Raw genomic sequence first — 16,298 nt, 5'->3', positions numbered from 1 at the left:
TACATAACTTTGATTATTTTTCATCTTGAGGAGTATTTTGAGCCTCACAGTGAAGTCAAGGGATTTATACATCAGTCGAAGCGGCTCTATGGGAGTAATTAAGCCAATTACCATTAATTCTCCCCATGATAATCACTATGTAAGCATTCGTCTTTTAAGACACAATCTCCGATGTTTTTCTTCTTCCCCTTCAGGAGAATTCAAAGTGTGTCTCGGCTCCTCCGTCGTACTTTTCTCTCTGAATGTGTCGCTACACTCCTGATATCTGAGCTTTGTTCCCGCGCTTGTGTCTCACCTGCTGCTGGTGTGTTTAACGCTGTTGACGGGAAGCTTTTTACAAACCTTTAGGGACGGAGGGGGGAGCGTGGCGCCTCGCTGCTGCTCGCCTGATGCGTGTGAATCGCGTGTTAAAGAGATGTTAGTGGTTTTCTAATGAGTCGAGAGTGTTGTGTTAATGAAGCTGCAAAGGATGCATGAAGAGAAAGTGACGAGCGTTCAGCGGAGGCTGCACACTGATGGCGTATGACACAACAGCAAGACGTCACATATTAGACTAAAAGCAGGTGTATCAGGTGTAAATCCTATCTGTTATTAACCAGCTTGATTTATTTTCTGTCTTCCAGCTCTGCCCCTGCAGCCAGCGTCTCAGCCCATCCAGAATGGGGACAAGTGTTTGGGGAAGGACCCTCTGACTTCAGACGACTCAGCCTTCACAGACCTCTCTCCTAAAACAGACTCCAGCCCCGAGACAGAGACCCCCAGCAAGACAGATGCCTCCTCCAAGACAGATGTCAGGCCATCCACCCCGGGCGACAGCAGCAGCCCTCAGCCCAAGAAAGTTGCAGGTTTGGACGGTTTTGTTGTTCATTATCTGTCATCTGAGGACGAGAGGAATGAGCCTTTAAAGGTCCCATATTGTAGTAAGTCAGATGTACATGTCTCTTTTGCAGGTCTAGGTGCTTTATAAATATGTGAAAACAAAGACCATACTCAGAAACCGTGCCTTAAAACATTGCTATGGTAACGTTGTACTTGTCAGTTACTCTGTACGCCGGTGATGTGGCTGTCCAACACAGAAACAAGAGAGATGGAGATCCATCATCCCGCCCTCCAAACAAGCAGCTGTCAAGTCGCAGAGAAGACAATTTATTTCAGCGTGACTCTCCGTTGTCTTTCATATCCCTCCACTCGCCGCCTCATGGAGTCTGCTCAGCCGCACAAAAGACGCTTCTCAATCCAATATGAGCGTCCAGAGCGTTTTAGAAATTTGATTTGAATCACATTAAACCACCTCTAAATGTGTCTATGATCTGATTTGCAAAATATCTCATTTGATCAAATCAAATCAGTATAAAGCCCAAAATCACAATCACGTTGCCTCAGTGGGCTTTACAATCTGCACAGTGAAAGACATCCTCTGTCCTTAGACCCTCGATTTCATTAGTTTTTTTGCTGCTCAGACCTCCAAAAATCAATCAAGTGGATTCAACCTGAACCTGCAACAAAATGGATTTGTTGCAGGCTGGCTTAACAGCCTCCACTCCTCAGGTTGTGGGACCTGGCTGCAGCAACTTGTTCCCGTTTGGCTGCCAGAGCATTAGCGGTCAGCTCACATTGACGCTGGGTGATAAGGCTCGGCTAACAAACTGTTCCCGTTGATCCAAAAAGGCGTCGGATGGTTTCGGGATCAGGGCCGTGTGTAGTCCAGTCAAGTCCGTCCACATCAAACTGGACAATCTCACGGCACTGCCTGACGATTTCTACTAGTTTGTTCTTGTTGAAGCGGCCAAACAAGCCAAGAAAGACTCAGTAAAAAACTAAAAGAATAAATCAATGCTTGGATTTTTCAGCAGCAGTTTTGTTGATCTTTGAATCAATACGCTACTCTCTGGGCTCATACATGAGAGCGACTGAGCAGTATTGGCACTGGTGTGCTTCATGAGCAGGCAGACAACAGAGCGCTGTGATCAGATAGGATGGTTCCAGGTATAAGAAGGTAATTAAGGCAGAGCGATGCAGTCGGGAGATATCGGCGCTCATCTGAATGAAAATCAACCAGACACAATGCAAGGTCATATCTGCCATGATGATGAATAAACACCAGACAAATGCAACCTTTTCCCCACTGATTGAAATTGGAAACTGAAGAAAATGCTGCAATTTTCCCCTTTTTTCTGCTACAAACTGTTTCATTTACTATCAGAAAGTATTAGCTGTTTAATAGCTGATGAAAATGTGGAGTCAGCATTTTCTCACGCTGCGGCTGCTGGCTATGAGACTGTGTCAGGCTGTGAGCCCATCGTTAATCGCTCAGTGGCTCCAGCGCCTGAACAAAAACACTCAATAAAGGTGTTAAAAGTATGAAAGGACGCTGTTAATGATGATGTTCTGATCCTTCTGTTTCATGTCTGACCTCGAATCAGAGACACAATCGACGCGTCAATCATAAAAGCATTCGCACACTTTCTGTCCTAATGGAAGTTTCGATGTATATTGAGTCACACAGATGGTTGGTGGCTCGACGCCAAATCGTCACTTGCTTTGGGGGAGACAGGACGTAAAGGGTGGAGGAGGAGGTGGAGGAGGGTGGAGGGACTGATGCATTAAGTGACGTCTCTGTGGAGATGTATCTCCGCTTCATGGTGTCTGCGTATCAGCCAGACTGAAGTCTACAGCCATGTAAGAAACTCTGTGAAAGGTGGAGGGAGGGAGGAAAATCAGGTTGCCATGGTGACGCTGCCGAAGTGCCGCAGGGGCCCCGGCGATTGGTCGAGAATGTGCGGCATGCGTATTACATAGCGCGGAGAAGACGGGGCTCGGCGATCACCCCCAGGGGTCCGGTGTGTTTGTGTGCAGCTCCTCCGTCGTGGCTTTTCACAGCCGGTCTGAAGGCGGACAGAGTCGCACGGATCCTCGCGTTGCAGCGCTGCGTCGCCTCAAAGTGCAGCAAGGATTCATTCTCGTCATCACTGCAGATGAAAACACAAGTCACAGTCGAGCTACTCGAGGGTTTAACACCGTCAGTGTACGCAGAGATGGAGCAGCTTTGACCTTGAACCAGAACCTGCAGATCTGAAGAAGACTGCTTCAGGTTTTTGTACATTACAGCTGCTGTAACCATCACAACAGTGTCCACAACCCATGTCTCTCCTCTCACCACTCGTGCCCTGAAGACATCTGTGTCCCTGCCCACTTGGCGATTACAACTGCGAGTACAGCGGTGACGTAGAGATGAGGGAGAGGATTACTAACTGCAAAATGGACACAAAGTTAGATGCATCGCTTACACAAGTTTTTTAACAAGTTTTATACCAAAGTCTGGAGCATATTAAAGGCTCACCTCAGCCATAATACAAAAACAATTTATATTATGATTTGTACAATTACCTAAAGTGAAATCAACCCATGAAATTAGAGTTGCTATGTGGCAGAATTTCCCCAAAAAGGATCCGGTAGCACGATCCAGGAGTGGCCAGTTACAGAAACAAAAACAAGCTTTAATAACCCTCCATTTTCTCTAATTGCTTCTCCTTATCAGGGTCACGGGGGGTTGGAGCTAATCATAGCTGACATCGGGCAACACAGGGACAAACAACCATTCACGCTCACACCTGCGGACACTTTAGAGTGACCCAAGTAACCTAACCTGGAGAGATGCATACATGCTCAGGCACAGGGAGCACATGCACTCCAGCTCAGTCAGTAAAAGCCCAGTTTTACTGACATAAAGGCAGGCAACAAAAAAGCAGGCTGCCGAGAATCCAAGAGCAAAATACTAAACTAATCCTGCCTTCCAGTCAATGTCAGAGGTCTGAATTTCCCAGGACCGTGACCACCTTTAACTGATCACCCGTCTGTACCATCATTCTGGTGAGTTAACCTTAAAAAGTTAAACAGCACAATGAAACACGTCCCTGCAGTGCTGGATAATCCACAGAAGTTGCCGCTGGCTGTTTTGAACTGAACTTTTTTCAATGTTCCACTTTAAACCGTGACGAGGACATTATTTCAAGATGTCGCGCTCCTGCAGGATTTTTAAGTACTTTCTCAATGCTGTGACCACAACACGTGTGTCGCCTCCTCCTCTTATCTGAGTCTTAGTGGCAGCAGCAGGCGAGCTCAGACGGGATCCCGAGACATTCCCAGGACAGATGGGACGTGTAATCCCCCCCAGCGTGTTCTGGGTCTGCCTCGGGTCTCCTCTCAGTTGGAGCCGTTCCTAGAAAACCTCTAGAGGGAGAACACATCCTAATCAGACCGCTCGAACCACCTCGACCGACTCAGTCTGATGTGAACGAGCAAAAGGTTCTGCTCAGAGTTCCTCACGTGAAATCTGAGACAAATGAGATTTATCTTCGAGATCTTAGAGATGTGAATAAGCAACCTTTTGCATCAACACAGTTGCATCAGTTATTGCAGGTTTTAAAAGGAAGAATCATCAAATGAACTGCATATTTCCTTTTCTCCGACAGATTCGATGACCTCAGAGCAACGACAGAAACTCGCCAAGGAGCGGAGAGAGGAGCGAGCCAGATACATCGGTGAGAAACGATCAAGTAACATCAAACTAACTTTAAAACAAATTTGATCTTCCTGCCGGTGATGCATGAATTTTATGTAACCAACCTGATGCATGCACATCTTCTCTTCTCTTAATGTAAGTATTAACGTCACTCTGCTCTGACGTGACTGACGGTTGTTGTCGTCTCTTATCGTTTTCTCCTCGCATGGCTTTCAGAACAGCAAACTCAGCTGCAAGGTAAGGGCTTCACTAAAAAACCCTCGGCGTCCGCAGCGTCACGCCGTTTGGGAATAATCGAACTGAAACAGCCTTTTTCTTCTTCCCTCCATCAATCGATTTATGTTTTATATTTATTTTTCTGTCGTCATTCGGGGGGGGGGGGGGGACTGTTGCACCCCGTGAACCTTAAATGATCCGCTCATGTTATGTTTAAATTTATGTTCTTCTACATTCCCACCCAGCGTGCATGTCCCACACCTATAATCATGGTTTGAGTTTGTGGCTCCAGAATGAAACTTTCCTCTCTTATGAAAATATTGTGCTATCCCAAAGACATGAAAGACGATATCTAGTGTTCAAACACGGAGGGTTTCTCCCTGTAGATGTAGGCCAGAGCACGAGCAGCCAATCAGAGGGCGGCTCGGTGGGTGCTTTCCTGCAGAGACGTCCCACGGGCGTGAAAAATGAGCCGTCATTAGCGCGAACTGAGACCGGGCCTCTCAGACAGATTAGATTTAATTACTACTTTCATTAGCATCAGAAATGTGGTCACGCAGCAGCGCAGTTAAAGGGGACTTCTGCTGTTTTTTACATCGATAATAGTCGAGGTTTATTCAGCTTCAGTTGCTCTGAGATAAGTTTCCTGCAGTCTGTAATTACATGGTACCATGTTTGGGCCTTTTTCAAGTGGAGCATGCAATTTGTTGAAAACAGTACGCACATAATGGCATGTAGGTCACGAAATATGATGTTTACTGGACGTTTATCCCTTAACCCTTAAAGACCCAGAGAGCCAGCGGCGCCTAAAAATATCTACTGTGCTAAAACCTTCAATTTTGTAATTTTCTCCAGGACACTTCTTTCTACAACTGAATGTAAGTGGTAAGAATAAGTCGGAGTCAGAATCAGAGTCCGCCGAGCACCAAATGTGGGCATAATTTCCGTTTGGTGAGAAATCTCCTCAGACTCTCCGCCACGCTGACAGGTCATTTTAATGAAAAACTCTGCAGAGCGTCTCCGATGTGTTCTGGTGTCGTTTATCTCCGTAGAGGGACTTCATGGTGCATTCAGGGGGCACGTCTTAAACTCTGAAATCTACATCGCTTTGTACGGCAAAGGATATGTGCACCGACAGGGAGGTCATGGTGCGTTCAAGTGCACCTCGTGAAAAATATACGTGACAGCTGTCAGGGCGTACATGTCAAACAATAACAGACACCCCTGGTATCACACATGTCTTGTTTGGGCACTCAGGGGCTCCGTAGTTCTGCAGCATTGATTCGGAAACTAAAGTAGCTTCTTCCTTTAGGGCGATGGATGATGTCATCCTTTCTCAAACATGGCAAATGTAAGTGATGTATGGCTCTTGGTGCTGACTGCTAGAAAACAGAAAAAAACAAATATATCCGAACATATTCTGAAACATTATCATTTTTGTTGTGTAACAGCAAATGTGCACTGAATATTTTGTGAAACCTCTGCAGAAATAAGAATGTGGAAAGCACACCGACGAGCATTAAACCGACATATTTTACAATCCCGCTGCACAGAACGCTGACATAATTGGATTTTTTCACGAATTGGATTTATGGAGGAATGAAGGAGGCTTTCTCATTGTCAACCAGGCTCAGACTTGTGTGCCTCTTTGGCTCATTAGCGAAGATGAGCCGCAGAATACCGAACTAAATACAAAACACGTCTTTGCCTCACGACGCTGCTGAATCCTCGCAGAGATAAACCCACTAAAAACTTTTTCTCACGCCATCTAACACACGGATGATGAGGTGATATATGAACATGCCTTGTCTTTGGTTTGATACAGCATGTAACCCAAAATATCACCATTCATTCTGCATTTTTTAACATTTTATTTACCATTTTTACTGCTTTTATTGCTGTTGTTGCTACAATGTCGAGGAGCTGAACCCACAAGAATTTCACCTTTTTAATACGTAAGAATAAAGGAATCTGAATCTTCTGTGTTAAATATATGCCGTGTAAGCAGGCGTAATGATGAGAAACATGTAAATCTAAACTACAAAGGAGCGACACAGCTGCCGTCCAGCGTAAAGACGTATTCATTTAAGAGGACTGATTGCTGTTTAATTGTTCCTGCAAGAAATGAGCCGCAGCAGCGAATGTGCAAAGAAAAAACTGGCATCTGCTGGAGGCTGCTGTAAAACACAGCAGGAAACTTCTGCTTATTTACTGTTATCAGGATTAAAGTGTCGTGAACACAGCGTCTTCCATCTGCTCCACCCGCTCTGTTTGGATGCCGATGGTGGAGGCTCATCGAGAGTTTAAGTGATTATACGCTGTTAAATTATATTTAATTACTTATTTAAATGCTATATGATGAGATCGCGTGGCTTTTTAATAGCTTTAGCTGCTTTTTGCGACACGGATCAAATGATGCTAATGTCGGTCTGTCGCTTTATTTCAGACAGATTGATTCTGACAACCACTGGACAGGTTGCCATGAAATTTGGTACAAACATTCAGGGTCCCCAGAGGATGAATCATACAATTGTATTGATTCCCTGACTCTTCTCCCTTCAACAAAGCATTTATTTAACAAGTAAATATCTCCAAATCCACCAAATTTATTGTTTATTTTTTATGAATATTCATGATCCCCAGAAGATGAATAGTACAGTTTTAGTGATTCTCTGACTCTTCTCCGGCATCAAAGCTTTTATTTAACAAGTAAAATATCTCCAAATCTACCAAATTTATTGTTGCCAATTTTTTTATGAATGTTCATGATCCCCAGAAGATGAATCATACAATTTTAGTGATTCTCTGACTCTTCTTTTGCATCAAAGCTTATATCTAAGTACAATATCTTGTCATGTACAAGACGTATTGAAATGTCTCAACAACTATTGTTGATTGCCATGAAATTTGGTGCAAATATTCATGATCCCCAGAGGATGAATCATACAACTTAAGTGATTCCCTGACTCTTCTCTTGCATCAAAGCTTTTTTTTTTTAACAAGTAAACTATCTTGTCATGTACAAGACGTATTGGCAAAATTTTCAGGGCATTCAGGGTTCCCAGATGATTAATCCTGTTGACTTTTGCTTCCTCCTAAATGTGGTTTTGATTGAAATGTCTCTACAACTGGACAATTGGATGGATTGCCATGAAATTTGGTACAAATTGTCATGGTCCCCAGAGGATGACTCATACAATTTTAGTGCTAGATCTTCCCAGACAAAAGCAGAAAAAAAACAACTTGGGCTGAGCAACTTTTTCTAACTTTCTGCTGTCATTTTCATTACTCACTCTTCCTCTTTGTTGCTTCTTTGGCTGAATTTTAACCACTTTTCTCTCCGTGACGACCTCCCCCAGCGGCGAAGAAGGCCCAGTGGCTGGAGAAGGAGGAGAAGGCCCGACGTCTGAGGGAGAGCCAGCTGGAGGACCGCAGGAGGAAGCTGGAGGAACAGAGGCTGAAGGCTGAGAAACGTCGAGCTCTGCTGGAGGAGAAACAGAGACAGAAGCTAGAAAAGAACAAGGTCAGAAAACGCAAAGTTTAACTCCAGATGAAGCAGCTCAAAACCAAAACCAATATGATTTTAAAGCTTGTTATGAGTATTGACTGAGCTAATATGGTTGTAATTGATGTTATCGCGACTGTGGGCAAACATTCGATAACAAACAGATTTCTTTTACTGCCGGTCAAAGATCTGCGTCCTGCTCTCCAAAAATATTTAGTGCTAATTGAAGTCAGGGTGGAAAAATCTGCTCTGTGCCAGTGTTTATACAAGCCTGATAGCGAAGTGCAGTTTTTGACCACTGGAAAATTGCTTGTGTAACTGGATTTAGTCCCATCTTGAGTGTCAGTCGGGATGCCAAGCACAGGCAGACCGCCAGTTTTCCAGTTGGTCTGAAGTGCAGATTTTTTTGGCTGTAATTGAGTTAACAGCCATTGATCACAGCGGTGGTTCTCAACATTTCTGGCTATTTTGTGGTTTTCTTGTGCGTCCTTGTCACAAGTCGCACATGCCATAAGCTCTTCTACCAAACAGTTATTTTCTCCACAAACAGAAGATTCATTTGAGTAATTCTTGAGGAAATTATTTGCTCTTTTTAGGCTATTATGCTCTTTTTTCTAAAACCAGTCCAGTCTTAATGTGAAGCTGCGCTAACTGTTTGCAAACACCGACTAACTGTTGCCTGCGCGTTTCTCCAGGAGAGATATGAAGCGGCTATCAAGAGGTCGACGAAGAAGACGTGGGCCGAGATCCGCCAGCAGAGGTGGTCCTGGGCGGGCGGACTCAACCAGACCTCCCGCCGAGAAAGTGAGTGTCGAACAAACAACAACCTAAAGAGAACACAATGACGTGAATATATCATATATCACATCCTCACAGAAACTTCAAGGCTTCAAGTTGAGCGAGGCTGCACAGACCACCAGTGACTCACTGGTCCAAATGATGCAATTCAGGGAAATAGCTTGTGAAGGGTTCGCTGTCAGAAGGGTGTGGATACCAGAGGCAGATACAGTCATTAATGATGTTAAAATATTGTAATTCCTCAGCGAATGTCTCCATTTAAAAGTGATCAAAGAGGCATAAAGACGAGCAACAAGGTAGCTGTCACGCACATGTTTCATTATATTAGAAGTGTGTTTTTTCAGAGAGTTGCGAGATAACTTTCCTTTCAGACTGGCCTTCAGACTTTTGGTGTCAAACATGTGACGGCTGCTTCTGTTGGACCCGTGACGCTGAGGTCAAGACAAGCGTGAAAGATCCCGAGTGTGTGTGAGAGAGCGCTTGTGTGATATTCTTGCAGCAGAAGGAAGCTTTTAAGTAAAGTGATGCCTAACTATACCACACCCTTCCCACACTCTCCTCAAATTTCCTCCCCCTTTTTGCCCGCAAAACTGAACTTAATCTCCTGCTGAATGTTAAAGGGAAGCTAGTTTGTCCTCAGAGAATGGTGAGTCTCCCTCCAGATCCAGACCGAGGGCAGCCTTTATCAGTCCTCAGCTGGGGCCGCCTGCACCCCGGCCGCCTTGTGAACAGTTGTTGTCTGTTGCGTTCTCTCCGGTGCAGGCAGATGCTCGGCCTCCACGGTCAACTTGCCGAGACAGGTGGACCCTGTCATTAACAACAGGCTGTCCAAGTCCTCTGCCACGCTCTGGAACTCCCCCAACAGAAGTAAGGACGACCCGACGTCAATGTCCACCAGGCTTCCTCCTCCCTTCCTCTTCATCCCCCTCCACCTCCCCTTCCTCCTCCTCTCCTAATCTGGTTTTTGGTTTTTCTTCTTTTGTTATTATTATAACTGTCGTTTCTGGTGGCCTGCCTGCCTGCCTGTGCTTGGTGACTGGTCATTTACCACCTACTCCCTCCTCTTATCACGCTCTCGGTCTCGTATGCATCGTGGTTTTTTGATTTCAGTTGGTGGTTGTCATTGATTTGAGTCTCCTTTGCATTTTTGATCAGCCTCCCTCTCACATTGACATCACTGAGCCATATTTTGTGATATATTTTTGGTGTTTCATAGGTTTATAAGTTCACATCTTGTCACAAACACCTCCTTTATTGGTTGTCCCCCTGCACTTTACTGTCGGTGGTTTGGTGTGGTGGTGGTGGTGGTGTTGGTGGTGGATATTATAGTGTGACTGTTGCAAATGAAAGTAAGAGCAACTAAATGCACTTGCATTGTGTTATGTTTTGTTTTGTTATGTGTTATCTTGTCTAAATACATAGAATATTTCTATAGAGATTAAGCCTCTTTTGTTTGGTTAGTTGTTTACATTAACGTGTTGCTGCCACCAGGGCAAAAAATGCTCAGTTTCTTGTTATAACATGAAAGGTTTCTCATCGTAAAACAATCCTTTTTACGTTATTACAAGGCATTTTTAATGTTTTACTACATATTTTCTCCTCATTACCACACACTATTTTAACAACACATCACTTTAGCTTGTTGTATCACAAAAAAACAAGAAACTTTTCACTTTGTAACATCACAACTTGGTGTGTTGTTAGAACAAACAAGAGCCTGCTGCCATGCTAGCTGCAGTGGAGGGTGCTATGAGCTAAACGCTAACATTAGCATGCTAACATGCGCACAATGTACGGCTGCAGCTAAGGATTATCTTCATTGTCAATCAATCTGTTTGTTTAGTCTATAAAATGTCATAAAATTGTGAAAAATGCTCACCACAATTTCTCAGAGCCCGAAGTGACGTCTTCAAATAGCGTCTTTTGTCCAACCAACGTTCATAAACCCCAAAACTCTTGATTTACTGCCGTTAATGACAAAGCCTGTCCACTTTGCCTAACAAGCCCAGAGACACTGCAGCTGCGCCAACCAACGAGGCTGGTGTGTTTACCGGGGAAACTATGGCTCACAATCCACTGTGCAGGCACCACCACTGTAGGAAGGAAAACACAGACACAACCCATTAACGCCAGACAACCACTGAACATACAGTTTGGAAATAGCATAGTATAATAGCAAGAATAGTTTCTTTTAAGACTGAATTATTTAATATGTAGTAAAAATGAGGAAAACGTGTAAAAATAACATGAAAAATATCTTTTTATAACACAATCAGGATCTTGTTAAACAAGAAACTGAGCAGATCTCTTTCAGTCATGGTGGCAGCTGCTGTATTATGATAAATATTTAAATTAACTTGTCGTATCAAACTCATTTCATCTGACTCCTGAGTTCCCCACTTGTACATAAGCAGCGCTGTCTTCATCTCAGATTCGTCGCGCCTCATAACATGTGTCATTACAGATCGTATCACCCACAGTGCAATCAGCAGTTCGGCTCTCGGCCTCCCGACAAAAAGAGATTCAGATTTGGAGCTCGATCATTACCGATACAGATCCTCCGATACTGCGGGAACATGAAAGGACAAATTGGCGCTGAATCATATTTCTGCAGAGCCAGAGTCGATATCAGAGCTGGTGTTCGTGGCCTGGGGAGATGCTCTGCTCAGTGTACCAGTAACAGTCTGGTGGTGGTGGGGGGAGGGGAGGGCAGGGGTAGTGATGCTGGAGCTATGACGTTTGTAGATCCAGACATCAATCTACCTCCAGGTGAGCGGTCCATCAGCAGGCAGCAGCTCAGCTCGGCCTCCTCTTGCCGCATTTGAGAGAGAAGAGGAGGAGGGAAACGACTGTTGCCTAGCAACAGGAGGTAGTCGAGTTATCAGCTAGTCATAAAACATGTCGTTAAAATGATCCGGCCAACGTGCAGCAGAGGTGACTGCATGTGATGTTACATAAGAAATGATATAAGGAGTGTTTTTTTTGTTTTTTTTACGTAGACGCGTACAAACAACACGACTCGTGTCGTTGCTGGCGGCGCCGTTGTGATTGCACTATTATCATGTGTATGTGTGGTGTGTGTTTATGGGTGTCATGCATACCTTTGTGTACATACACCACAATAGAGCGCTGAGAAGAAGTCGAGCAGTCACTAAATATCTGTGCAGCATGTTGTCAGTGGAAGTTTTTGTCATGAGAGGACAGGAAGTTCGCTCAAACCGGAGCAGCTGTCGCGTTTCGTTCGATGTCACGTTGAGATGGTGCGTTCAGTGTCCATCTGTATGTTGCTGTCCCCTGTGTGATTGTTTTCGGTTGTGTTTCAAAGGAGCAGAACAAAACCTACACGCACGCAACACTTACCGATATCAAGTCACCAGCAGTGGAGGAAAAGGAATCCAGATGTTTTACTTAAAGGAGTAGTTCACCATTTTTGGGAAATAGACTTATTGTCTCTCGTGCAAAGAGTTTTGTTATGTTTATACGCTAATCATGAAGCTAAAGGAAGCAGCCAATCAGTTTAGCCCAAAATAAACACGGAATAAAAAGGTTGAGTTGTTGGTTCCAAGGGGGTTACGTGCCGAACGATTTCATTGCCAGGAGTCTTTGTCCAGGGGCTTGTGCATAACTAAGCTAAGCTAAGCTAACCACCAGCTGGTTATTGCTTCATATTTAGCCTTCAGACGAGAGTGGTATCAATCCTCTCATCTAACTCTTGGCAAGAAAGTGAATCAAGGAACTTTATTTATGATCATATTTAAGAAACATATCATAGATTGTTTTTTAAAACAGTTACAGTTTTTAAATTAATCCAGTGGATTGAAAAGATGCATGTTTAACTCAAAAATGCCGTAAAGTTTAAGTGTAACGTAGGATAGCATGTAAATAATAGAGTAAGAGAGTAAATGTACTCCTTTCCACCGCTGTCTGCAGGCCTAAAGTTTAAATTATTTGTAGGAAAGGGCTTCAATCGTTTTTTTTTTTTTTAGTTATTCAGTTACTGTTGAAAAAGTTTGAGCTTTGTCTTCCTCTCTATGATATTCTATGTGAAGAGACTTCTCTAGTATTGATGTAAAATAAAACTTTTTTATTTCTGAAAAATACTTTCAGATTGATTTGATTCGTCTAGAATCAAAGATGGCGCCGACCTCTGACTAAAAGCAACTTTATCCTGACGTCAAGTTTACTTTTTTAATACTCACGAGAGACTGATGTTTTGGTGTGTGTGTGTTTTCCACCCTTCATTACAATGCATCTGATTATATTCTGCTGTTGTTGGACGTCATACATGTGGAATTTTTCATCCCATGACACTCAATAACAGTTAGACACACACACACAGTGTGACACGGGATGGTGTTACAGTCAGGGGGAGTGCGTGTCGCTTATAGAACAAACAGCACTAATGTCATGCCGGGCCTCTGCACTGCATCGGGTTTGAGTGAGGCCGAGTAAACAGTAAACACTTTGGCTTCTTGTGTGATGTGTTGTTGAGCGGTAAGTAATGAGGATTAACGTTGGTGTGTTGTTATCTAATGTTTGGTACTGTGTGTAACGTGTGGGTTAAGGTTCGGTCATTCATCCTGTACGACTCATCTGGATGTTTGAGAGCGTCTGATCGGCAGACCGGAGTTTGAGTTATACAAAAAAAAAAAAAAGACGTCCGAGCTGCAGCAATAATCTCACTGGATGAGTTAAACATCACTGGGTGAAGCTAAAGAAAGGAAAATAGTATTTATTTTGTTTCTATCGGATATCAACACTGGTGAGTAACACCACTTAAATTGTCAGGGCGAGGTGATCAGATAGATTTTCAACAAACCTACAGGTTCTTCAGGCACATTTGGGAGAGAATGAAAGCGTCATACAGCAAGTTAAAGGAGAAGTTCACTCAAAAATGAAAATTCAGTCATCATCTACTCACTCTCATGTTGATGGAAAGTCAGGTGAAGTTCTGTAGTCCACAAAACATTTCTGCAGCTTCACAGCAAAAGAAAATATGGCCTCATACATCCAAAGACTTGAAATATGCCAGATGAGCTGTATGGAGCCATTTTATGTTTTCTTTCAGTTTTATTACATTTTAAAACAAGTCCCTGTGAACTTCAGGAGAACGCTGCAGCGTTGTTTTGCTGTGAATCTACAAAACTTCACCTGACTTTCCATCAGCATGGGAGTTAGTAGATAATGACTCTATCTTTCAGATACTACTGTATGTAAGCTTGCTCTCCTGCTAAACTTCCTAAATCATGAATTTAATCAGTAAACAGATAAAAAAAAGTTCTTTCCGTTTATTTTTGTACGTCAGATTTGTTTCTCGGCTCCGCCTCCTGATGTCGAAAACAGCCAATGAGATTATTGATGCTTCCAAATGTTTTTACAATCAAGTGTGCATTCATGTGCCGCTGGAAAGATCTGTACAGTAAAGTCCTGCGTTTTATTCATGTCTGTAATTTTGTCAGAAAACTCAAATCCAGGAAACAAACGCTGCTTCTTTGTTTGTAGAAGTTATCAGGGTTTGTCTGGATGAATAAACACGAGACAACAGTGTTTATTTACCTCTGACAAAAGCAAAAATGTCCTCAGACTTCATCATCCTACTTTGAGGAATCAAGTTCCGAGTTTAGATGTTTCCTGCCGCACATGAACGCAGCGTAAAACTCCACTCTGCATCCGACGGAGGCAGTGTGTTCAGTGTGTGTGTGTGTGTGTGTGTGTGTGTGAGGGAAGCGAGGATGTGCTGCAGCGTCATCAGTGAGGACTGAATCACCTCCTGCCGTGTGAGTGTTCACCTGTGCGACAGACAGTATGCAGGAGATATGAGGGTTTGTGTTGCGATTGTTTGTGTGGAGCACCTGTGAGCACCTGTGTGCTCTGACAGTAACTGACGGCGCCCTCTTGTGTCAGCCCGCAGCCTGCGTCTCAGCCCGTGGGAGAGCCGGATCGTGGAGCGGCTCATGACGCCGACGCTGTCCTTCTTGGCCCGCAGTCGCAGCGCCGCCACCCTCCTCAACAACAGCGACTCCCGTGAGTGTGAGACACCCGACCTGATCTTACTACCTAATGTACCCATAATCCTCTCCTCTGTGTGGCATTTGTGGTTTATAAGTAACTTGTTTCAGTCTCATCTCTTCACCTCTCTTCATGTAGCTATGTGTTACTCATATTGTGTGTTGACATTTGGTTTGATTGACGATAAGGCTGTATTTAACCTTTTATCATCAATGTCAGTTAATCTGTCAATTATGTGTTGGATTAATTGATTGAATGTGACATAAAACAAATGTCAAAACGAAGTGAAAATGGCAAACTATGGCAAACTACAACCATTAAATCCGGGAAAAGTCATTAAGTTTTGATGCTCTGCACACTGATTTTATAATAATCCTGCAGAAAAAACCACAATACTAAAGCTACAAAAGACACTAATGGATAACAATAAAAAGATAATTAACCTTGTGAGATTCAAAAACCAGTAAAATAAGTCGCCCTCTCCTCAGCCATCACGTCTTCATCTGTCCTCTAGATGTGAGTGACGGCTCGCAGCATGTTGTGGCCTCACTGCGAGGTCGTGTCATCATCACTCTGCATGGTGTATGTGTGAGTGTCGGGGGCCCTGACCTCGGCCCTGCTGCCGCTCTCTGCATGTTTATGTGTTACTCAGACTCTCACCACTGCTCCCGTTCAGCCTCCGCCAGCCCGCTGAACGCCAGCTCCCATCACCACCCGCACCAGAACGCCGCCGAGCGCTGGAGGGTCTCCTCGGCCAGCACGCCGGACATCACCCAGCGCCAGCGTCGACGAAACTCCACACCGGTAAGTACACATGATGACTCTCATACATAAAACATACTGTGAGTGTACGCCTCTGATTGGTTTGCCTTCGTTGGTTGCATTACGATACGGCCATTTTTGAGATGTAGTTTCTCCAGTAAACACACCGACCTCTTCGTCCTCCTTCACGGTCTTCTGCTGCTCCACTCGGGGTCACTCGTCCTCCAGAGCAGCTCTTTGCTGCCAGAGTGTCTCTGGGCTGGCTAGGCAGAGCGGACAGGCTGGGTGTCTGCAGTCTTTCCAATGGGAAGAAGGCGCCTATGTATGAACTTTGACGCTTTTCTCGCCTTCTCCCGTTGAAAAACTTGTTGGATGTTTTTTGCACTGAGTACCATGACGCTGTCGAGGCTTTCATCATGCAAAACAGATAGATGTAAAACCAATTTAGAGGCAGAGTACGGGTCCTGCAAGAGAACCAGTTGGATC

General features: G+C 44.1%; 1 protein-coding gene across 2 annotated transcripts in view; it reads left to right on the top strand.

Annotated features, from left to right (window-relative positions):
• map7d1b (MAP7 domain containing 1b) overlaps positions 1–16,298 on the top strand; it is a 40,256-nt gene that overhangs the window by 16,558 nt on the left and 7,400 nt on the right. Inside the window, exons 2-8 of one of the 2 annotated variants that reach the window (XM_073482697.1) lie at positions 624–845; positions 4,473–4,541; positions 8,098–8,261; positions 8,939–9,047; positions 9,804–9,908; positions 14,946–15,065; positions 15,727–15,854. In XM_073482697.1, the coding sequence (XP_073338798.1) occupies positions 624–845; positions 4,473–4,541; positions 8,098–8,261; positions 8,939–9,047; positions 9,804–9,908; positions 14,946–15,065; positions 15,727–15,854 (917 nt within the window). Of the gene's footprint in view, positions 1–623; positions 846–4,472; positions 4,542–8,097; positions 8,262–8,938; positions 9,048–9,803; positions 9,909–14,945; positions 15,066–15,702; positions 15,855–16,298 lie in introns of both variants that reach the window. The other variant, XM_073482698.1, reaches the window with a different exon arrangement.

This window comes from Pagrus major, chromosome 16 (assembly GCF_040436345.1).
Source record: "Pagrus major chromosome 16, Pma_NU_1.0".
Classification (NCBI taxonomy): Eukaryota; Metazoa; Chordata; class Actinopteri; order Spariformes; family Sparidae; genus Pagrus; species Pagrus major.
Note: the sequence above shows the minus strand (reverse complement) of the source record. Positions and strands in the feature narration are given on the sequence as shown.